Raw genomic sequence first — 24408 nt, 5'->3', positions numbered from 1 at the left:
GTTAAACTACCACCATACCCAAATCCGTTTAATGTTTTAAAAAATTTGTAAACTGAACCTATATCACGTTGTACTAGAATCCTAAGCTCACAATAAGGTGATTTCCAAACGGAACGAAATTCTATACTAAAACAAATATGAGTTTGTATCTCTTTCTCGGAGTATGATATGTTTTCTTGTCTCGACAATTTGAATTTAGGCAACCCGTACAACACACAAAACAACCGGACCGAGGGGGGACCCAAAACAAACCGGATTGAAAGAGCGCTGCTATTCCTAGGCGTAGTAGAGAGTTCTCCTGCTAGGTGGGTCTAGTAGAGACCTTCCCAGATCAGCTGGCCAAGCGGCGTCTGCCTAGGAGGTTAACGCTTGATCGTATTATTGTTTTTCCCAACTGTTCTCCTTTGCCGCCTGCGAAATCGTTATGGGAGATTCAAAGGAACAAGGAGTGTGTTTGCTTCCTACTTTGAAAATCGGAAACGAAAACTTACTAAATGCTTCAACAGGCTTTCAAGAAGGATTTTATGAACCGCACACAATTTTTTGAGTGGTTTGGGCGCTTTAAGTGTGGTGAGATAAGTGTTGAAGATCATGTTCATTCTGGGTACTCTTCATGATTTCGAAACGACGAAAACATCGAACAAATCTGCCCCAAAGTCAGCGAGGATAGTCGTTTCATGATCGATGATATTTCAAAACAGGCAGGAGTGAGTTGGAGCTGGTGCCAGTGCGAGGTTTTGCAAATGAGACAAGTTGCCGCTAAGTTTGTTTCTCGCCTGCTCACACAGGATCAAATCATTCGTCTGAATTTGAGCCAGGACTTGAAAAATCAGATTGAAAGTGATCCAAACTTTTTGACCAACATGATGACATTTTCCGAGAATTAAACAAAATCTAAAAGGAAAATGTTTTGATGTAGAGACTGTAAAAAGAACTTCGCAGAGCGCATTGGACGATATAAAAGTTCCAGAGGTGCTTCAAACAGTGGAAAAAAAGATGGGAGAAATGAATCGCATTTAATGGAGAGTACTTTGAAGGAGACTGAAAGAATTTTGTAAAAAATGTAATAAATTATTTTTTTTTTTAGAACGAAAGTCCGGTTTCTTTTGGGTCCACCCTCGTATACATAATTTTCAGGAACTTAATAACGTGGTTAGACAATGTTGTGATATGTTGGATAGCATAACTTACACTTGGTGGTCACGCATGAAATACTAGTTCGAAAACCAATAAAGATGACAGAGCCCGACTGAATATACGACTAAGTAGTGGATGTTGTAAAGGCGCTTTCTTAATTGTAGAATCCACTTTTATATTAGAATTTACTTTTAGTTATACAGAATGTATTTACTGTTTATTGCGTATAATGAGCTGTAATCTAAATTTGCGTAACATTCTGTACGGATCCCTCTTATTTACAAACAATCATATCAGTGGTGTCCATTATTGTGAGGTTTCATTGTAAACAAATAATACTGAATTTTTAAAACATTATGTCAATTACCTTGTATTCCACTTGGACTACAGGTGCTTCTGGCTCCCGTGGAATAAACAGAAGGATCGCTGTTATTACAGCAGCTGAAGCAACTGCTATCACTCCAAGAACAGGTTTCGTACGAGCAGCAATGAAACAGAGCAGAATAGCCAATGACCAAATGCAGATTATTATGAACAGTCCAACTCCAATTCCAAAAACATATGGCATCACCACTTCATAAGTAACGAACTCAAAACATCACACCTCTGAAATAGAAAGAAAAACAAGAAAAAAAGTAATCTAACCCGACAAGTATATCATACAAGAAGCTAAAATTTGTCATAATTTCATATCTCAACTAAACACGAAATACTATAGTTTCATAAAAATCTAAGGTCGTCGAATCAGAAATACCAGTTTTATTAGCTGATTTCATATGATGAAATGATCTATACGAAAAATGGAGGTACTTTCGGCAATACATCAGTTACAATACACGTGACATTTTGTTTTCCACATGGTCGTACATGCTATATAATAGGTTGTGTTAGTCGACATATTTCGTTTCTGCTTTTAGTGTGATCATTTTGTATAAGGAAAGTCTGTGAATAAAGATCACAATAACTATCAGCATGATTTGCGGAAGTTGCTGGTAGAATTTATTATTCAGGAGAAAGATATGTATAAACAGAACAACTCTATAATTATAACGTAATTGAAAACTACGCAGCTATACTTCTTACGACATCCGCTCCCCCCACAAGAAAAGACAGAGTAGTCCAGTCAATGAACATCAAAAGCGGGTTGTAGAGGACATGGTCGGGAACAGAATTTGTTACTTCAGGGCTGTGTTTGGAGTAGTTAAGAGGTAAACATACTAAAAGTCCCCGGACCTACGAGGTGAGCGGAGGGGCGGGGAAAGGTCACTTTTTTCAGTTTTCGCTTATACCTCGAAAACGATGCGTCGTAGCGAAAAAGCTTTTATGTTCAAAAAGAAAGCTGAGAAAATTTCCTACAAAATTGTCCCTGTTCCTTTTTTCTCCTATTCCTAATAGTTTTCGAGATATCCACTTGCGAAAATTGCAAATTTTCAAAAATCGCTACGACGCACCGTTTTAGAGATATAAGCGAAAACCTGAAAAAATTGACCTTCCCTTGCCCCTCCTGCCCCCGCTCACGTCGTAGGTCCGGGGTCCTAACTACTCCAAGCACAGCCCTGAAGTAAAAAAGTCTGTTCCCGACCATGTCCTCTAAGCACCATTTTCATTGACTGGACTAGAGAAGCGAAAAATTAAATGAAATAGGAAAAACATGGGAGAGAAAATATTCTCAGAAGGGACAATGGGAATTAAACTAATGTAAATTAACGTAACATATCCTAAACCTATTTACATGTGTATCGTTACCTAGCAAAGCTCCCAAGAAATGCTCCCTTGAGTGAATTCTCCATATTCTCTCTTCCTGGAACCAAATATGCTACGAATCAGATTATCACTATACATTGGTTTGCATCTTTTAAGATAATATGCCGTACATTTGAGGTGATTTTCCTAAATTTCACTTATCTTCACTGAATGTAATATTGTGTTGCTTACTTCAAAGGCGTAAGAATGTCTAGTGACACGAAAAGCATGGAAAGTTCAACTCGTAATAAATATTCATTTCTAACTACGCTTAGATTCAAAATACTTATTGAGTAACTCAACTTCTTGCACACTGCAGTGAAATATGAAATTTTAAATAAATGTTTTTATAACCACTATTAAACTGAAGCTATAGATTGAGAATTCCATAATAAGAAAATAATAACTTTACAGTTGAAATGTAATACCTTAAAAGAAAGATAAGTGTTTAATGTTTTATATTTGTAATAATTCTATAATACTGTTAAAAACGACGAACTGTCTTTGCACAAGTCCAAGTTTAATCCTATTGTTACTTTTCTGAACTTAATCCATTTTACCTGTATATAATTTACAAGTATTTATACATATCTGCATATGATTTTCCATTATCTATAAGTTCGAGGAAATCTCACTTGTTCAGCAGCTAAAGTTTCTTTTCCTCTACACTGATGAAGACGAATGTACTTCGTTGAAACAGTTTGTTGTTGTCAACTGTATTATAGGATACTTTGTAAACACACTCTTTTGTGTCCCACGTCTAATATTTAATGTACTATTAACTGTATCGTTTCGGTGTTCCCTTACACCTTCCTCATCGGATCTGGCAACTTACAGGTAATCGATCCCAATTGTCAGAATTTATCTCGCACTATTTTGGAAATATAATAATGTAAATTACCTACACTAAAATCTATCCTGCGTCAATTCACATGCTAAAATAAGTATTATAGGGTACTTACAGGTGATACTTTTTTCCTTGATCTTATATATAAAAATAAATAAATGAATGTTTGTATGGTATACAAATCCACACCGTTGACTTGGCATGCTATCGAAAAGATCGAAGTTTGGAAGAGGCGTAGAGTATTTAGAACTTTAGATGGATATTCTACGGGGCTATAAAGAGAGTTAAAAGGGGAATCGGGGTTTACAGCTGAATTGGTGAGTGGAAGAACAATACAAGTCCAAAATCGCACTTAATGAATATTTCAATAAGAAAAATTGTGTTATGGCCTACTACATATGAAGTTAATTTTTAAATTACCTATTGTTTTAATATTCCAATGCCGTTCGAAAGAGAGGTGACAGTCGACCACGGCCAACTACAGGAGCAGACGACCGATACACTCTGCAACAGACAAGAAGTGATCGACGTCAAACAATAGGTGCAATTTCAGATACATTTAACAGGACTGCAAGGCTTAGAATTTTATATTTTACAGTGGCATGTTGACTGCATAGGGATGGTCTCATTGCTCGACAGTTATTACGTTGTGTTCCATTGACACTCACACATTGGTGGCATCGTTTGCAGTGGTGACAAGCAGTGGGGTCGCTTTCTCTCCTCAGATGAGAGTAGATTCAGTGTAAGTAGTGATTCTGGACGTACACTCATCTGGTGGGAAGTGGGAACATGCAATGAACCAACCAACACTGTCTAACGTTCTGGGGCAATGATCGTTTTAAGGTTCAGTTGTTCTTGTGTGGAAAGCCCTAATGTTTCACGGGCAAACCGACCACCAAATTTTTGAACGGTACACTAATTGGTCAAGGTTATTGTGATACTGTACTCCTTCCCGTAGTGTGTCGTTTCAGAGGTGCAGCGGAAGCCGACTTCATCTTTATGGAAGGTAACATGAGACCACATCGATCAGCGTAGGTACCCGAACTCTTCGAAGGAGATGATATTTGGCGAATCGACTAGCTTGCCGTTTCTTCTGACTTTAATCCTATCAAGCACTTGTAGGATGCTATGACAAGACATCTTACAGCACGTCCAGATGCATCAAAGACCATTCAGCAGTAGCTAACAGTGCTGGTGGAGGAATTGAATTCCATGCCATAAAAACTCATTACCAACTTTGTGAGCAGCATGGGAGCACATTGCCGATCACACGCTGTTCTAAAGACCATTTCACTCCTGTTGTAATGTCAGGGGGCATCATCAGACGCAGTGACTTTAATGTAAGTTATTTTTTTGTGATAAAAGTGCAGTTTTTATGCCTGTCGTTTCCCGTATCACATTGTAGCCTAGTTCTATGTATGATCAAAGTGTTACTGATCTATGCCATCTGGGAGTCACACAGCAAGTGAAACTTATTTTCGTCCTTAAGTTTTGTTTAAACTATCGCCTAATACTTTATTAGGGGCTTCCTATTTCACTACCTACAGTTGGAGTTGAATTAGCTCAAACATACAAGATTATAAATATAGTGATCTATTCAAAAGTACGAGTACATTAAAAAAAAAAGTATTGTACTACACTGCATGAAGTAATTTGTTGAAATTGACAAAAAAGGGGACAGTAAGTAAATATAAGTAAATGCTTTCGTACATGTTTGGTTCAAACACTTCAGTAAAACTAATGTTTATATCTTTTCTCCCATTGCAAAAGTTTCATCCTCATTTGGTATATTTAAAGTTGAGAGGAACCATTATATTATTATTATTTTTCACACATTTGGGACCGAAGCAAGTAGACGCACGGAAACAGGAAAGAGAGTTTTGGACTGGAAGTTATTCGAAGCTGTTGTTACGCTCTAAATAAAGGCCACGTCCTAAATTTACGCAAATTTCATTAAAACTCGTACCTCATTTATACTCAGTTAAGTGGTGATGCCCCTTCTATAATTTCAAAAATGCAAAGTCACATAATACATGAGTTTGTAAACATCAGAGAACGTAGATAGCATTTTTATGCAAATTCTATAATAAAGAAGATTTTGTTCATCTCAATATTCGCAATTTTTATTTTTCTTGACGATATTTCAGTTTATGGAAGATAAGCTTAGTCAACTGAACTATGACCCCCCCAAATAATAATAATAATAATAATAATAATAATAATAATAATAATAATAATAATAATAATAATAATAATGCAATATTAAGATGAGCAAAGTATTCTTTATTTAATTAAAGAATGTTTATCATAAAATAAACAATAAAAATAAAATAAAACGAGATCGGCTTTTCTGTAGGTAGCCTTGCCTGTACAAAAGATGGAAGATATTTCTGGAAAGGCGAAGCATACGAGTTCGATACTTAATAAGTAGTTGATTTATGCATGTGACATACATGTAAGGTAGTAAAAGCTTTTTTTTTAATAATAATAATAATAATAATAATAATCCTGAATATAGGGAATTGACAATTTGCTCCAAATATCGATCACTTGATGTATTTGCTCGCCACTGAAATACTTTAAAATTAGTAATCTTGATACATACACTTCGTCTACTAAGTTTTGGGACTAGTCGTTCAAAAAAGAAATAAAAGCCAGAATACTATTATATCATTTCACAGTTGGTTAATTTAAACCACCATGGATTAAACCAAAAATAATTTTATATACATATTGGTTCACAGATGAAGCTCTTGGTTCCATCTCTCCGGTTATGTGAACTCGCAGAATACTCGGGTGTGGGCCGCCGAAAATCCACATGTGTACCATAAGATTCCACTTCATCCCTTGAAGGTGGGAGTTTGATGTGCAATTTCCCGACAGCGTATCATTGGACCCATCTTCTTTGAAGATACAGTAAACACACAGTTTACTTACACATCTTCAGTGAATTTGTGAATCAGCTGGACGATCAAGAACTGCGTCGCGGTTATTTCCAACAAGACGGAGCAACATGCCATACTTCCAACGTGGCCATGGCAGAAATTGAGTCCTTTTTTGGAGACAGGATAATCTCCAAAGGATTGTGGCCGCCAAGATCCCCGGATTTGACACCACCTGATTTCTTCTTATGGGGTTTTCTTAAAGGTTGTGTCTACAGAAACAACACACCATCACTGCAAGAGTTGCGAAACAACATTGAGAATGCGATTCATGAGATCACACCGGAGACTCTACATCGGACTTTTCACAATATGGAACGCCGTGTACAAACGTGTCTTGACGTCCAGGGAGGACACTTCCAGCACCTGCTGTGACGGTCATGTATTCAGCATGAAACAAGGTACGTGTATTGTGAATTTCATTTTCCCATATATATTTGTTCGGAAATTATAACGTTTTTTTCGGGTTCGAAAGCTAGTGGGACGCACTGTGTATATATATAATGACTAACTTGTAATGTTCCTTCAATGTGTGTTTTTCTTCTTTCTTTCTTGCCCAGCTGAATAAATAATAATAATTATAATCATCATCATCATAAATAAATAAATAAATAAATAATTTAAAAGCAAAAATATCAAAAATAGTATGAACTTTATGGTGAAGTTTCCACATGTCTCACCATCTAGATCTTTTTTCTCATAGAAACATAAATGTGAGTTATTGAAAGGAAGAGGTCTTCTGTATATGTATGAATGATTTAGAGGAACTCAAAAGATTCGTATCTTTATTCACTTCTTTTACTGAATGCAAATGAAATTAAGTCACTGTATTTCTGAGTCTGTGAACTAATTTGTACTAAATTAGATCTTCTGCACTGTAGTCTTTTGAAATTGTCCATTTATTTCAGCAATGAGTACAACTATAGAGATTTCACTTGTGAAAATGTGTATCTTTTGTCCTTCTAAACTGACTCTTAAAGTATTCACAAGTATGCAAGATCAGTATACCGTATTCCTACATCAGGCGTTCTCCGGAGTGTAGTCAAGAGGCCACGAGTTCGAATCCAGGCGAAAGACGACTTCTCTCGCGTGCAAACCGAGAAATGGTTCGGATCCTACTTTACGCTGTAGCTCGTGTCCTTCATAAACCCGCTGTTGCATAAAGACAAGGCCAAACAAACTTATTATTAGCCACATGCCCTAAATAAATAAAACAAATCAATTTAAACAGAAAAAAATCTGGTTTAAACAAAATTAAAAAAAAAAAAATGTTCCACACACATCAATAATGTTCTACAAACATCCTTCTCTTTCGATACAAGTAATGACACAGGTGTGACCCTGTTTAGTTCACTGTTAAGAGACTGCTGGATCAGAAATGGAATCAAATTTTTCTGCTCCTTCAGTCTGCATTTAACCTTGAGAATCAAACAGGTCTTCTAGGGCTAGGTTGGGGGTGGATGCAGGCAACTTGTCTCCTGGCCAAAGCTGTTAAACAAGAGTCGCCTTGTAGAGAAGGAGCCACTCGTGAGAATGAAGGACTTCTGGTCTCACACGTCGAAATCTTTTCAACGTGATTGTGCGACCTTCGGGTATAAATTCTTTGTGGACTACATCTCTTCCGTTAAAGAACACTACGAACATCATATTCACGTGCGACTTTTGAAGGTGTGTTTTCTTCGGCTCCAGAGAACCTTTACCAATCCAAACCGAAGCGGTAGAGGTTTGACTCCATTTCTGATATATAGCAGACGGTTACCAGTAAAGGGTTACACGAGACTCTCAGAAGGGGATCTTACAGCTATACATCTGTACCGAAAGAGGAGGGATGCATGTGGAAAAATACCATGTGATTATGATTATTCTGTCTTTTATCTCTCTATTATGCCACCAGTCTCAGAACTTAGTAGACAGGCTGTATAATCATGAATGTATCATCTAAAAAACTCTTCTCCATAAGACTACCATTCTGCAATGTGGAAGATAAAGATATTTATCTTCAAGTTTACAAGGTGAGATGTCTTAAATGACAAAGAAAGAGATATTTTAAATGAAGTTATTTGTATTGGCGACAAATATGTAAGTAATCTGTGAACATAACATTGTGTGTTCACTACTATGCAATTATAGTGACTACGTAGGAGATATTTTTTTTAAGCTGTCCTAGATCACGTGCATACACACCGCCACCGCTGACGCGTCTGCCCTACCGACACACCTCCATGCATGCATTCTAGATTTGCCCTGTCCCCAACCTGAATAGATAAAAAGATCCACGCACAAACTAATGCGTTGTTTTTAACTCTGTAAGTTTACGTACACTTCTCATCCCACTGCTTTCGGGTGGATCGAAAAACACATCCCTAGCCCTAGCTCTCTTAGACAGTGTAAAGGAGAACGACTAATACAGTGACAGTTGTTCCTGCATCCGACACCTGTATCGGATTCAAGCCTGGCTCCCGTCCTTCATAATCTCGTATTGCATAAGGATGTGAAACACAAAAATTCAACGAAACAAATCCCTTCATGTGGACACACCTTGTAAAAGTGAACAGTAGACATTGGAATAATTGCGATTATGGCATTTATTGAAGTTTGCACCCGTATTGTAAATCTGTACTCACTTGGTGTGAAGGCGTCAATCAATTAAGCCTAAATAGCTCTGAATTTGTAGATTTCTGACCACGAAACATCATGTAATTTTCATAACCTGATGTTGGCTGGATACTAAATCAACATGCAAGGTTTAATGAAGTTTTCTGTGAATTTCGAAACGGTGAGTAACAAGCAAAACATTGAGTAAAGCTTGGGGCCCTTACGTTAAAGATGGGGACCAATCATTAACAATATAAAATGTAAATTTTCACTCTTGAGCACGAAATTACAAATGAAAAGAGGCGGGTTAAGTATTCTTGGCACCCTTCTGCAACATTTACCCCCGACTACTCCAGCAGTCTAACCCTCTGTGCTTTCGTCTCGTGTGGTATCTTCAGAATAACATTCAGAATAAGTTGTAGACGATAATACGAAATCTATAAATGAGTTTACTTTACGTGACACGTTCCAGTTCGTCTTTAAACGCATCGAAAATTAGGGCTGGTTTATGTAGCTCACGGTAAGGTAGGAGGAGTACAGTAAAGCATGGAAGGCTAACATTAAGTCTGAACCTTTATTTAGCGAAAATTAATTTAATGTCACTTCTAGTGTCTACATAAAGATACCAACTGGAGCTGGGGTAGTAAAGTGCTGTCCCAGTTTAGGTAAACATAAATTTGTAAAATTTAAGGAAGAAATGGGTTTATTTTATTTAAGAAGACCAATGTATAACTATCCAAAATATATCGGCATTTTACCTCTCACATGTACAGGAAATTGATTTGTCTATGTATGTCCATTTTGACGTCTCACCTATCTTAGAAAAAAAAAAAAAAAAAAAACATGGGACCACCATCGGTTGACCTCGATGTGATCATCATGTGATTTGGCAACAGCACTGCACCATAAATTCCACTGTAAGAGCTCCGTTGAAGTACAAGAACGGAAACCTTGAGCCACTCCTCCTGGCAGGCTTTCCAGAGGCCACGGACAGTGGTGACACAAAGAGATGCAAGTGCTCTTTTCAATAGGACAAACCTGCAAAAATCCATGGGACTGGCATCAGCTGACTTCATTGGTATGTCCTAGAAGGGAATAGCTTGGATGCCGGTGTCTGGCGCCATCTGTTGCAAATTTCTGTGTAGAACAGAATGTATGTGATGATGCCTTATCCATATGTACACGCACTTTATTTACTGCATTTCCACACAAACGGGCCAAATCTTTTGTAAAATTGGTGAGGATATGTTGCTGATAAAATGCGAAGTTCATTTTGCAACTTTTACAAACCTGTTGATTCGTTACCTTGCCATTACAGCAGTACTTATTCCGCGAAAACCAGAGATTCCTTCGAGGAACTTGCTTTGCGCTGACAGATGAAGTCAGGATGGGCTTTTGCACCTCATCCAATTTTGCCACAATCTGATAGATAAATCCATGATTCATCGAGTATGAGAACCAACATCCACTTTTCGGATATATGACGCTCGTAGAAGTGCATGCAGTGGATCTCTCTCTCCATCCGATGGGCCGCAGTAAGGACATGTTCATGACTTTTAAGCACCATTCGCAGTTTTAATTTGCCCCGTAGGTTGTGGTTCACAGTTGACTGTTCACATGTAATCATCTTGCCATTACACCTTGAAAACGGCTTGGGCGTGATAACTAACATCGTGGTTGAAGGAGGAGTCGCCTGAATTTAGCAAAAGAGTGATAATGAAATATCTACTACTAATTGAAATTATAAATATTTTCTAATAAAGTAAATTTTGAATAAATTATATTATTATTCTTGGTCTTTCTGTATATATTCATTTTAGAGGTAATTATCCCACATCGGACTTCCGAAGAAACTTATCGAAACAAATTTATTGACCGTGCTGTTAGCGACTACTCCCAGTCACGACCCCGTTTTCAGTTTTGTTAGAAATAAGAAAAGAAAGAGTGAGAAGGAAAAGGAGGGGAAGGAAATAGGAAGAAGAAAAGAAAAGAAAAGGAAAAGGAAAGATTGAGGATTTTAAAGGAGAATGGATTACTGGATGATTTAGGAGACATAGTAATGAACTCGAATGGTTATTATCCGGTAAATCATTCCAAATACTATTAGTGGAGAATCAATTTTGAAGTGATTTGGAAGAGACACATGTTCATACATACGACCCCAACCTGGATCCAAGCAACCGCTCCGATCGGTTGCCCAAACCCAGTCCAGGTGTGGAGAAAAATGGAATTTAATTCTTTGTAATTTAATCTCAAACAATAATTGATAACTATCCAGTATCTGAACTCCATGATCTGAGATCGACCCCACATATGAATTAGCCGAAGAAAGAAAGAAAAAATCAAAGTTATCAACTCAATATATGTATATATTGCATCAATAGGAGTTTCAATTTCTCTGAAAGAAAAATGTCGTTTTCTGGCTCATCCTGTTATTTTGGTTTCACTCCTAGAGCCGACTTGAAATTTGTTAGTAGTGGTCTTTCATGACCTCGGTTATTTACCTTAACACACATATTAAATCATGACACATATGTTATAAACGTTAATACGACAAGACAGTATAACTTAAACTAAATTCTATTATACATTCACACGCTCACTCACACAGGACAGTGTATATATCGTTAAAGAAAACCATCTAGCTACGATTTTACATAATATTTATTACATTAAAGGAGGAAAAGAATAAAGAATAAAAAAAATATTGAAAGAACAATTTCTTAGTTATGTGTCAACGGAATACATAAAGTTATACCTTCATAAGTCATTTCTTGGAATTTAGCTTCATATATTTAATCACATTGACGAAGAAAAAAAAAATGTTAATATAATTACATATACCACGTTTTAGGAATGCTAAATCAAATTTATACTTCACAACATAAACGAAGAAGACATTCATGTTTATCTTAAAAAAAAAATTGAACAAAGAGGAAAGCAAAAAAAAAAAAAAAACTTTTATATATAATGAAAATCTTTATGAGTCTCTATCTCATGTCGAGACATTAAAAAAAATATCCTTATACGTCCTGTAGCGTATATCAAACTCGAGCATTCAAGATCACTGTTAATGCACTAAAGGTAGTGTCCAACACATTTCGCTCGATTTAATTTAGTTTATGTTTATACACATATATATTGCTTTATAATAACCATTTGTCCAGTATACACGAACTACCAGTTTGTAGCTGTATTTGCATACTGAAAATTCCATCCATCTAGGGATTTCAACGACAACATTTGGTCAGAGGAGGATTCTCCTCTTGGTTCAGTCCATTTTTGAATTCATTATTTAATAGCTCCAGGTTACTAGTTAGTCATTCATCACTGGGACACATCATAACACTTTATTCGTGAATTACGTATAACTTTTACGCATAGTATTCATATTTGAGAAGATCTTGAATAGTTGGGAGGATTATGGTGATTTATATCGTGGCAAACACTGGTTAAGTCATAGGATACACACTGGAAAACAGGGGGGATTCTAGGTACACTTTCCAAAAGGAAATTTTTGGTTGATCACTAAAGGATAATACTTGCTGATGGATTGGATTTCGTTTTAGACCTGCCGTTAGTTTGAGATACATGCCATTGAAACTGTTTACATTACTGATCACTGGTTACATTTATTCAGAACAAAGGAAATCTTTTAAATTCGCGGTGGTATTCTTAAAAACAAAATTAGGCTACATCATTCCATTCGTCGGAAAACATTACTTAAAAACCCATGGCAACCAATAAACGTATGGGGCAGATGCGGTGCTCTTACATATATCCATATTATAAGTTTAACATTTTACATTTCACTTTAATATTCTATATTTCATACATATTTACATTTCGACGTCTCTCTCTCTATATATATATTTAATATACGCGCACACATTTAATTACATAACCCCAACAATAATTTGTCCAAGAAGAAGGTTGCAACATTACACCAAGAAACAAAACTTCCGACATATCATAATAAAACATTATTTTCCTTTATGCCGCACGTCTATTAATTTTAAATTCTCACATATTTAATTGGAGAGTAGATCAAAGAAAGAAAAAAAAATTGTGAGGCAGGCACGTAACACAGAACATTCCTAAATACATGAACATATATAAACCAAACATTTTTTATCTTAACTTTGGGCGCAATATTACAACAACATTCACGGAAATAAAATAAATGGAAAGTGACCACTGGATCAAAAAAGAATCCCAGACAGACAATGGTGAAGGAATGAAAGTGGAAATTACGGTGTACTGAATTGTTATCCACTTCAGCGATGGGTCAAATATAATGTAAACCCAGTCCCTAACTATTTCATCAAACGAATCGTGTCCCGAGATGTCTCAGCTGGTCATTTCGATAAAAAAAAAAAAAAATACATTAATTCATTGATATCTAATACTTTCAAAATTGGGGGGAGGTTGAAAAATTATAAAAAAAACTTTAGAGAAGGAGTAGGAGAATAGGTAAAAGAGAGGAGACAGAACACTACAACTATGAAAGATAAGTGGTCGAATTTGCGTATACAACATACTATAACCAAATATTCTCTTTTATGCAAAAAGGGGTTCGGCTTACCAAATAAATAGCCGAAAAAAGATGTCTGCAAAGTCGAGACGAGTCTGTGTCCTCGATGGGATTTTCGGAAAGACAAAGGCTTTAGGGAAATCCCACCACTCACCGTATCCGGTCAACGCCCTTGCAGATCCCGGAATCCACCGGAAGGTTAGAGAAGGCGCTAATTTAGAATTTCAAAAAGGAAAAAAAATCATCCGACCTCTCGGAAAGTAAAAGAATCCAGAATAGTAATGAAATTAGAGGGAAAAAATAGCTAAGATGTCCCTAATTAGTGATTTGCCAAAATAAAAAAAAATAAATAAACTGAATTTTGGATCGGTGATTTCAGTGACCAAACATCACCGATGGCTACCCTGCGCAGACATGCCAAAATCTGGGACGTCGTTAATTTCCATCAACTAATTAAACTAAGAAAAGAAACGAAAATACTTAAGAGGGTCATGGGTCGCCATTGACCGGGTACGCCATTGACCTAGATATTAATTTGATTTGCCCCGTCTGTCCTATTCACTCTACAAACATTGTATGGTAGCGTAATGTGAAGAAAAAAAAATCTGAGAGTCATAGGATCTTCTTTTTCATACCCGACTGCAAACATAATTTACAACAGCCCAAAACACCAACTATTTGGTATCGTGATCAATGAGCAATTACATTTAGTTAGCCATTATATGATGCTATCCCTACCCTGCTGTCAGACGAAATTGTTATAAATAAATACTACTGTTATGGCATACTCAACTACGAAGTAATAATATATTCTGACATATCACTCGCCTACCTTGTCGAGTGATGTCTCGGCGTGGAGGTCAGAACTCGAAACGATTATCACCACGCATTTACGTTTCATCTATATATCAACATATGGCTAAAATACACTGGGCCCATGTATACACTATACGGGTGTCCTATCATCTATTCTCTTTACTACACTACATTTATATATCACTTATTTTATCATTTTATTCATATATTTATTAATTTCTGACAACGCAGTATTCTTTTAGACACCCTGTTTCTTCTATCTATGCCCAGACTATACATTCATTTCATCATATACTTCGAAAATCTATAAATCGCGTCCCGACCAACACGCAAGAAACATTACTCGAACCCAAGACTTCTTTGCCACACAAACCATCCTATATCTTACTTCGCAGCTGTTTTAAAACAAATCTCTATATAGATATATTCACAAAAATAAAATATGCGCGATAATATTGCTGAATGTGATAACATTCTGACAGCAACAATGAAAATTATTCTGCAAACACAAAAAAAAAAAATAATAATAATAATAATAATAATAATAATTTAGAAGTCAATATCGTAATTTCAGAACGGAAATAGCATCACATTGGCTGACTTCGGTTAAGAATCTATGCATAGTTTATTTACTTAAATATTTTCATTACTGGATTACACAGAATGTCGCAGTTTTCAGAATATTAAAGTGTCAAATCACATTATCCAACTATCTGTTCATATGGGCCGGAAATTATGTGTACTCGGTTTTAATTCGAAAATAAAGGTCAATTTTGTGGAACCTAAATCACTAACTGCGTTCAATGGTAAAAAATGCACGACTGATAGTACTGAATTTCGACACAGGGGCGCTAGTAACTATTTGCTCGAACTGTAAACCACGAAATGTGACCTTGTACACTGAATTATTGTACTATATTACGCTCACTTTCAGATATGGATTATAATGAGTTCATTTAATGACGGAATGCGAAAATCGAATAGTAAATACCACACTGTCCATATTTAATTATCTCACGCTCCCAATCACTCACTACCACAATTACTACTACAAGAAAATGTTTACTACATTACGAATACACACATACTACTTAAACTACAAGACATATCATGCTAATACATACTAATCATCACTACCATTAATTTTATTATCTATTTAACACAAATAAAACTCATCAGAGTTTACCATTTTTTTTTTAAATCGGCTCTAGTTGATGTAGAGGAAGGAAATGGACAGTGAAAACTGAACCAATTGGTCCTGATTAACTCATAATATTCTGTAAGATACTGGTCAAAACGTGTCCCAAGGGGACATACCAAAGCTATTAATTTAGAGGTTCCCCTCCCTAAAAGGGAAGGAAACCTAGAGAATTAAATATTTAACCCATCCCTACTGGAAGCTATCCCAATTCGGGATGAAAACAGGAGCCCTTAAAGTTGACCTAAGCGATCATTCTAATGTTACAGAGATTGCTAAACTTAGAATACCGCAATGTGGGTTAGTAAAAAAAAAAAAAAAAAAATCACTTACTATCTATATCAACAAATTGCTACACGGACAGGTCTTGACTGTATATGATATTGGGAGGGGTGAAAAGGATAATCACTGTATTGAAATTTCTTAGTCAAAGCAAATGAAAAGTTTATCACACGAAATTTAATGCACCTAAATGCCGAACCTGTCCACACTAATTGTTTACGTCCAGCATGGCGTCCTGTGTTGACAGCTACATTTTACTGAATTTTAGTATGTTTTAACTGGAGATTTTCTAATTTTTAGCTCCTGTGCTTCCGGGTAGTGTAGTTTTAACCTTGAGATTTAATTTACCTGTTTTACTCGGCTATTCTGCTACAAAATCCTCTCAATTCGCTGGAGGATCAGACACGCATCTTGACTATTCTGGTGGGCGATGTAGAGTGAAGACGATCGCGCCTTAATATGTAGCGTGGGTAACTGCACCAATCAAAGTAAAGCTTTTTTGGCGGTGGAGTATTTAAAACGAATAAAAAATGGTAAAATCTGGATTGAACCGGATCTTTAGATGAACATTGGTACCAAAAGAGGGGTGAGGAGAGTCTAAAATATTGTGCCAAAATTTAGATTGGTTAATTATTCTAAAACTTCCATCCAATGGTGGGCCTATATTTATGAATAGCACTGACACCGTGAGATTTGTAATCGTCCATTTAAAATATGCATATATGAGATTTATAATTAGTTAATATATAAATAAAGATATGAATCCCCAAAATGATTCCTAAAGATTTTTTTTTTTTTTTTTTTTACCGTCTTCCATGTTAATTTGGAATAAAATAACGAACAATTAAATAACTTATATGGACCGAAAGATATTTTTGCTAAATAGAAAGTACAGTCGGTGCAAAAATTTTCTGGCACCCTCCCATCAAAAATATCATTACATTAAATTGTAATGTTCAATTACAACCTTCTGTAGGAGAGTTTTCCTTCCCGGCCATTCGGCGCAACTTCCGAGCTACAGGTGGAGTTAACCACAGTATACGGTCTCCTTCTACACCCCTCACTGAGTGAACGAAGTACTGGAACATCGTGATTTTATGTTGATTAATGGTATTCTTAATGACTGTTGACCCCAATGCACATCTATTTTCCCTGTACTGTTTTTCAATCTGTGTCACAGATAACTTGGCGTGGAAAAGTTCTACCACGTAGCCTTCGTAAAACCGGTTAACTTCGGGAGCCATGATACAAACACCACACCACGCGAACTTGCCATACTATAGACCTCTGGCTTTCTCTTACTGTTTGAATCGCTGAGATCGGTCGATTCCGTAAGCAGGGGTGAAGGTAAAAGTCGGACACATATAGTTGGACCAACCTTCTGTATAATACGGTAGAAATACGAAATATAAAATGTGCTCTTCATCACGTAATACTCCAGAAGCAACCATGATGAAATGAAGTGTTATGTGAAGACCTGCGCACAAAATGATCATGTGTAATCACAGAAATGTAGCACAGCTATGCCGCACGCAAATCAAGTATTTTTATTACATATGGAAGGTTTCTTCATTACCCACGTTTATGCATATCTACTGTCACTGATGCGCCTGCTCTATGCATACAGCCCTGCGTGGACTCATCCGCTGTATTTGCCCTGACTTGGTTAGATAGCTTCGTGCTTTCTAAGCTACTTGTAGATTTTTTGTGATTTTTAGTTTAGTTTGAGCTTTTGACACCAGGGCCGTCGCGTGGGTTTTAAGCGCCCGGGGCGAGAATTCCCATCCCCCCCCCCCCCCCCCGTATACGAAAAACAACCAGAGTTTACTCTATACTCCTAGATTTAAATATGGAATGTAAAATCATAATCTATCGTAAGATAAAAGAAGTTCGTATTATGTTAATGTTTTAAAGTGAATGACTTTTGTAGTTAAAACATAAAAATTAATTAAAACATGGTTTTGAATTATTGAAATCGAGTGCTATTCTTGTTTATTTTGAACCTGATGCATATCAACATAGTAATAGCATACAATATACAAATAACGATACAAATACTGATAGCAAAAAAATTGTGATTTTCTAACTTTTGCTATAAAAAAAAAAGCAACAAACTAAACTTTTTGCCTTCCGATTAAGACATAAATTTTTCCTTAAACTTATCATAGTGTTAGAATACTAAAGTAACTTTTTCAGGTGATGTCTGTAATTACTTGTATTTGCTTCAATTCAATCCTACAATTATAATTTATGTTCAAAATCAAAATGTACGGTTTGTTAACGTTTGTTTTACAAGGTGATGTTAACGATACGTTGTTCCAAAACATGTAGTGTAAAGATCATATAATAATAACATAAAAATACTCATAAATTAAAATAGAAGTGAGCAAAATTAACTGCATAATGGCATACATACTTTATTCAAACAATTAATGTCATTCTCCTGACTTTTCTGTAAGAAAATATGGACAATATCTTTCTGGCTTCATCATTTTCAATAACTACTATAGCTAATTAATTCTTTCCTGGACCATTGTTGAGCGTAAATACATCTTTATCAGCTTTAACTTACTAAAGTGTCAATAGGACAGGCATTCTTACATAAATATAAAAAAATAGAAAATTATTTTTAAAAAGTAGATGTTTGTTGGACAAGACAACGATTTGTGTTGTTGACATTGTAAAAGTTGACATGGATGCAGCCAAGATTTCGATTCGGGGACACCGAGAAAGGGTGTCTGGGAACCCCCCTCCCCGAGCACATGAGATCTGGCACTACCCTTCGAAACTTTTTGTAAAACTTAAGCCTTACAATTGCATTGTAATGACTTTATAAAAACTGTTTTCAGTTTAAACCAATACAGGATAGCCTAAATTTAAATTTTATCGATTTCTTTTTCCATTTTAGTGGGGGGGGGACCCTTGAGCCCCTCCATGGCTACATCCCTGATAGTTAATAAACACAGCTGTGTTATGAGGTTAGTACAGAATTGAAGGACTGAAAAGATATTTATTGTTATTGATTGGAAAGTACTTGCGAAGTTGTATTTGTGATGCTATCCGGTTATTATCAAGTGGTGTCAAAATAAGCAGATACTTGTAGTATTGCAGTTATTGTGGTGTTACTTGAGCATTTCTTGGACAGAATAGGAATAAAGAAATGTTATTGAATTCTACTGAAGTTTCTTCAGTTTGTATCAAACTATCATACGGATAAGAAGGAAGTAGTAACAGATCTCGGTCAGTTTTCCAAGATAAAATCTCTTTTCACAGAGGGATGGAGAGAGTTCCCATTGAATAAACCTTGACGATGTTTTAAATTACCAGTAATTTTACTTGGCCGTGGCCTGATCATTATTAAAATACCTGAATTAACATTTATTTTTTTTTTTAAGAAAAGAATTCATTTAACAACTTAATTTGAATTCCTTAATTTTGTTGATTTGTCGTCCCGGCGCCCTTCCTGGTTACGGCGCCCGGGGCAATCGCCCCAGTCGCCCAGCCCACGCGATGGCCCTGTTTGACATTGTCGTCTTTATAGCATGTGTCCACACGCTGTATTTACACCTATAACGAGCATTCCCTCCTAAAGTGAATCTGCATTCATTAGTGCGGCTCCTTCCTTAAAAAGGACTTTATATGTAGGAATGAAATTCGTTATGAAAGAAGTAAACGTATTATTAATGTAAATATATCTACCCAACGTGTGACTACACAGTCAATTTATATATTTCATAAATGTCAATTAGTCTACATGCTATTTTGTCGGTGCTGATCTACAATAGGAATACCGGTACACATATTTGTAAAATTTACAGAAGAAATTTGTAATTGTGATATTTTAATAGACCAATGTGTAAAAAAATACAAAATATGTTGTGATCTTACCTGTAAGATGTGTACCTACATAGAAAAACACTAATGAAATATACCTTATTAAGCAAGGATTCCTCCATCAGATGCCCACTAAGCACAGCATACAAAGTAAAGTGAAGTAAAACTAAACCTCTGAAAACAGTATAACTTACGATGCGCAACTCTGAAGAGCCCCAGAGTTAAGGGATCCGTGAACATTACTTACATGGATTCCACATATTTCTTTAAATTCATAAGTAATGTGTTATATTATATTAGAACACCAAAGTGTAGGTAAAGAATACATATCGGGATGTTACCCGTACCGACTGTAATAGGCAATTTAACGCATAAGGTATGTGCTTTCATTGGCATTTATTCCGTTAAGTCCCGCCAGCCTTTCAACATGACAATAATAACTTATGATTAGGTTAAGCTAGGTTAGGTTTGGTTTCTCTCACGTACTTACTACATAGATTTGCTCCTGTTGGGTCTATCGGAACTTAACCTTTTTACGCCATGTAGTGTTCTTCCGCTATCCTCGTTTATGCGTAATTGTATGAAGCCACCATCGGTGACACGCCTGCTCCCTATGGAGGTGCCCTTCTGCTGCGTTTCTACGCTGACTCGGTTAGATGGCATTCATGTTAGTCCCAAACCTAGCACAAGTTCGTTAGTGTTTTTACAAGTTTTATGGCTCCTAAAGTGAATCTAAACAGAGGAATGAAACTCCATACACCAAAAATGATCGTGTAAGGTAAAAATAGTCGATTTAGTATTTAAAAAAAAAAAAAAATGTATCCCTATTGTACATCTGCATCATTAGATGCTGTTCAAGAATGGCACAACACAGTTGCAAAATGTACAAGTAAAATTCAATATTCTACATGAAAAAACATAATTATAAGGAACAAATTTCCGCAGGCGCCAGAGTTAAATACTAATAATAAAGATGTATTTTCAGTTTACTACTGTAGGGTTACTAGTGTAAAAGCATAACAGGTGCTTTACGACGGTGAGTGCATATGAAAGATGACTAATATTAAATAATATTTTCCGCCGGCAAAGTATTTCCTCACAGTGTGCAAAAGCTAACAGCTGTATTTTATATTTAAAAGTGCAACGTTACTGGTTTGAAATCATTACAAGTGGTATTGGAAACCATGATTGCGAAAACCACCCTTGCTTACATTTATACCTACTGTCGCTAACGCGCCTGTTTCCTTTGGACTCACCTCCATACGGGCTCATAAGAGATACTGATTAAGAATAGTCCGTCACAACAATGGTAATTTTTCGGGTAAAATGAATGAGTGTATATGAAAGAGAATTGTGTAGGATATTAAATTCCGCTGGCTGAGGAATGTTTACAATCTAGAAAATCAGTATCTTATTTCATGTTTAGAAGTGTGAAGCCATTGCGAGGGCTATACTACGGTTAAAGTGAATGAGTGCATAATAAAGACGACTCTGTAAGATACTAATTTCCTCCAGCGGAGTATTTTTTCACGATGTGGGAAGGTATGTTTACAAGTATACAAGCGTGAAACTAATGCAAGTACTACTAAGAATCCATATGATTTTTATATGTTACCACGTGTTTTACACATTATACCCTTGTCGCTGACGCACTTGCTCCTTGTAGACACACTTCTGCGCGGTACCCCTTGCTGCGCTCCTGCCTTGACCCGTTTAGATAGCATTCTGGCTTTTAGTAACCACCTAGCACAAGTTGGTTTTTGCTTTTTGCACAGTCGTTTTTATGACAAAATTCGAAGGCATTTATACATACCCATAATGTAAAGTCCTGGCAAAGAGAATCTGAACCCATGAATGCAACTCCTACTCTAAGAAACAACCTCTACGACACTGTGAGCGAATTTCGTAATGGAATAATTGCATACATTAAGTTACCAGGTACTAGGATAATGCCGAATACGTAGTCATTTTTAGGGAAATCAATCTACATGCATACTAAAAATCTGAATGCAATTTAGACCTGCGCCAGGTTAGTAACAATCCCGAACGTCCTTCCAAATTATTTAAAGTAAGAAATATAAAAGAAAATCGCTGTTTTAATTTGACGGATTATTCTTAATCTGCAACCCCAAAGCTTCGCGTTGCCCTCATGCATTAGTGTTTTGTCTTGTCTTGTCTTCTTCACTGTTATCAGTGTTATTTAAAGGAGCATCAGCTTTAAGCCTAGTATGCTAAAAATGTGGATAAATTGAAATATTTGTATTAAAATTGTAACAAATTTTCCGCCATTTGCATTTTTTGGTCGACTTTCTAGTCGTATTACCTGTTATATATAGTAAGAAATATGTTTTTAAATATAAATTGTTAGTTATGTAGGTTAAAGTATGGAAAGAACAATTAGTCGAATCCAGGTAAAAGATGTATAGTCATAATCAGGTGTGAAAATAGTCAAAATAGAGAAGGAGTTCCAGCGGGAAGAAGAGAGCAAGTTACCCAGATGTTCAGGGTGAAAATGTTGGATAAACTGAAAAATAAATGAAATAAGTACGTGTAGAGTATTTGTCAATGTATGTAAATGTTTTCATGAATATGTGTAGTGTGTAAATGGTGAACAATGAGTATTTTCTAGGGATGGCCACAAAGTTCCGGTTCCAGAACCGGTTCCTGCTCTTGGAGATCCGGTTCCAGATCTGGATCTGAATACCCAGTTCCAGAACCGAATCTTAGGAACTGGTTCCAGATCTGGATCCGAAAGCCCCAAAAGACCCATATAGGAGGCACAAATTTCACCTTTAAAACACTCCAAAGGGGACCATGCGCTTGTGCCCTCCCCGCCCAGACCCGCTTGTGTCCCCAGAAAAAAAATTTGGTCCACCAGTGGGTGTTTAGCCTAATGAGTTGGCCAGTTTGCCTGTTTAGCCAATGAGTTTACCAGTTACCCAGTTTATTTAGCCAACTGAGACAAGCGGCCGCCGCCTGGGCGCCTACCTGTAGCTTCCACCATTTCATCTAGCACACTGTTCACAGCATGTCACTAGCTCAGGTTTACCGTTGGGATGGTCACAAAGTTCTGGTTCGAGAACTGGATCCGAAGAACCAGTTCCAGACCTCGATCTGAAGAACCGGTTCTAAACCTGGATCCGAAAAACCGGTTCCGTTCAGACCTGAAAACCGGTTCCAACAGGCCATCCTTTGTATTTTCCACTTAAACCACTTCCTTTTCGGCAGCTCACTGTAGGAGATGTTTACGCTTTCACACTCACCGCAGAACTCCCCATTCGTGCTTTAGTGACCACATTACGCAAATTGGTTTGTTTTTTGCACTGTAGCATTAGTGCCAAACACCCTGACGCTGTATTTATACGGAAATTGTACAAGAATTGTAATTTTTCAACAATTACTTTTGGCGACCTTCTTGAATTTCATATGTCGTCGTCTGAGATTCAATACCACGTATCTCCAATTTTTGCGAATTTGAGGGATTGAGTATAGCTCGTTCCCCGCAGTGATTTTTAACGAATCATAGTGACTAACGATTCATATTAGTTCAAAATGAATCGGAATCGCATGTTATAAAGATGTAAATCTTGTGGTAAGGAAGCTTTAGTATAAGTAGTAGTAGTAGTGGTGGTGGTAGTTAGTAGTAATAGCACTAGCAGTAGTAGTAGGAACGAGTTAGAAGCCCCGCAGGAGTTGGTTGGGTTGTTCTCCATATAAATAGTAGTAGTAATAGCAACAGTAGTAGTAGTAGTAGTAGTGACTCTTCCAGTCCCGGTGACAAAGAACTGGGAGGAGCGGGATATATACAAGCCTTTTTTTTTTTTTTTTTTGATACCATTAGAATCAGTGTAGGATGGCGCGCTATCGCTTTAATATATCAGGACAAATGGCTGTGCTCTTTTCTCAAAGTAATACCGCGTATATTGAGTCTGATGGTAGTTTATGAAGATCTTTTCTCTCCTGTAAAATTAGTGAAATGTTACTTACGCAGTATATGAATCCCAGACGACAAAATGCTAGGTGGGATACTGTCATATCGCCCAGCGCAGATCTTTTACAGGACAATAAGAAAGCAAGAATTACAAATTTTCAACAATTATATCGTGGTGTGGTAAACTTGATCTGCACATCATTTTATTTCATTCTACATAAAGAGAATAAATGTAAGCGTCCTTAGGAGCTAAAAAGTAACGCAATGTATTGTAACGAATGAGAAAAAAATCTTTACTACTCCATCCCGCTCTGATTGACGCTTGAATCTTGCACTTCCACTTACCTTCCTTTCATCACATCAACTTTTTAAGTGAAGGTATTACATCACTTTATCTAACACAACGCTGCTTATCTTCCATTAGCTTTTTTTAAAGTAGCAACGGGGAGGTAAAAGGACAGTGGTAGTAACGCCATAGTAATCTATACTACAGTCTCTGGGCCGGTCTAGAGTGTACAGTGCAAGTGATAAACAGTAAAAAAAAAAAAA

General features: G+C 36.5%; 1 protein-coding gene across 1 annotated transcript in view; it reads right to left on the bottom strand.

Moving 5' to 3' along the window:
- The window catches only part of LOC145695189 (transmembrane protein 218-like), a 34534-nt gene extending 10168 nt beyond the window's left edge, over positions 1-24366 (bottom strand). Inside the window, exons 1-2 of the mRNA XM_081772158.1 lie at positions 24205-24366; positions 1505-1743 (exon numbers count right to left, since the gene is read on the bottom strand). Of these exons, the coding sequence (XP_081628284.1) occupies positions 1505-1705 (201 nt within the window). The 5' untranslated portion in view covers positions 1706-1743; positions 24205-24366. The remainder of the gene's footprint in view (positions 1-1504; positions 1744-24204) is intronic.
- Between the last annotated feature and the right edge of the window lie 42 nt (positions 24367-24408).

This window comes from Thermobia domestica, chromosome 9 (genome assembly GCF_964235325.1).
Source record: "Thermobia domestica chromosome 9, izTheDome1.hap1.1, whole genome shotgun sequence".
NCBI classification, from domain to species: domain Eukaryota; kingdom Metazoa; phylum Arthropoda; class Insecta; order Zygentoma; family Lepismatidae; genus Thermobia; species Thermobia domestica.
This window is presented reverse-complemented; position numbering and strand designations above follow the sequence as displayed.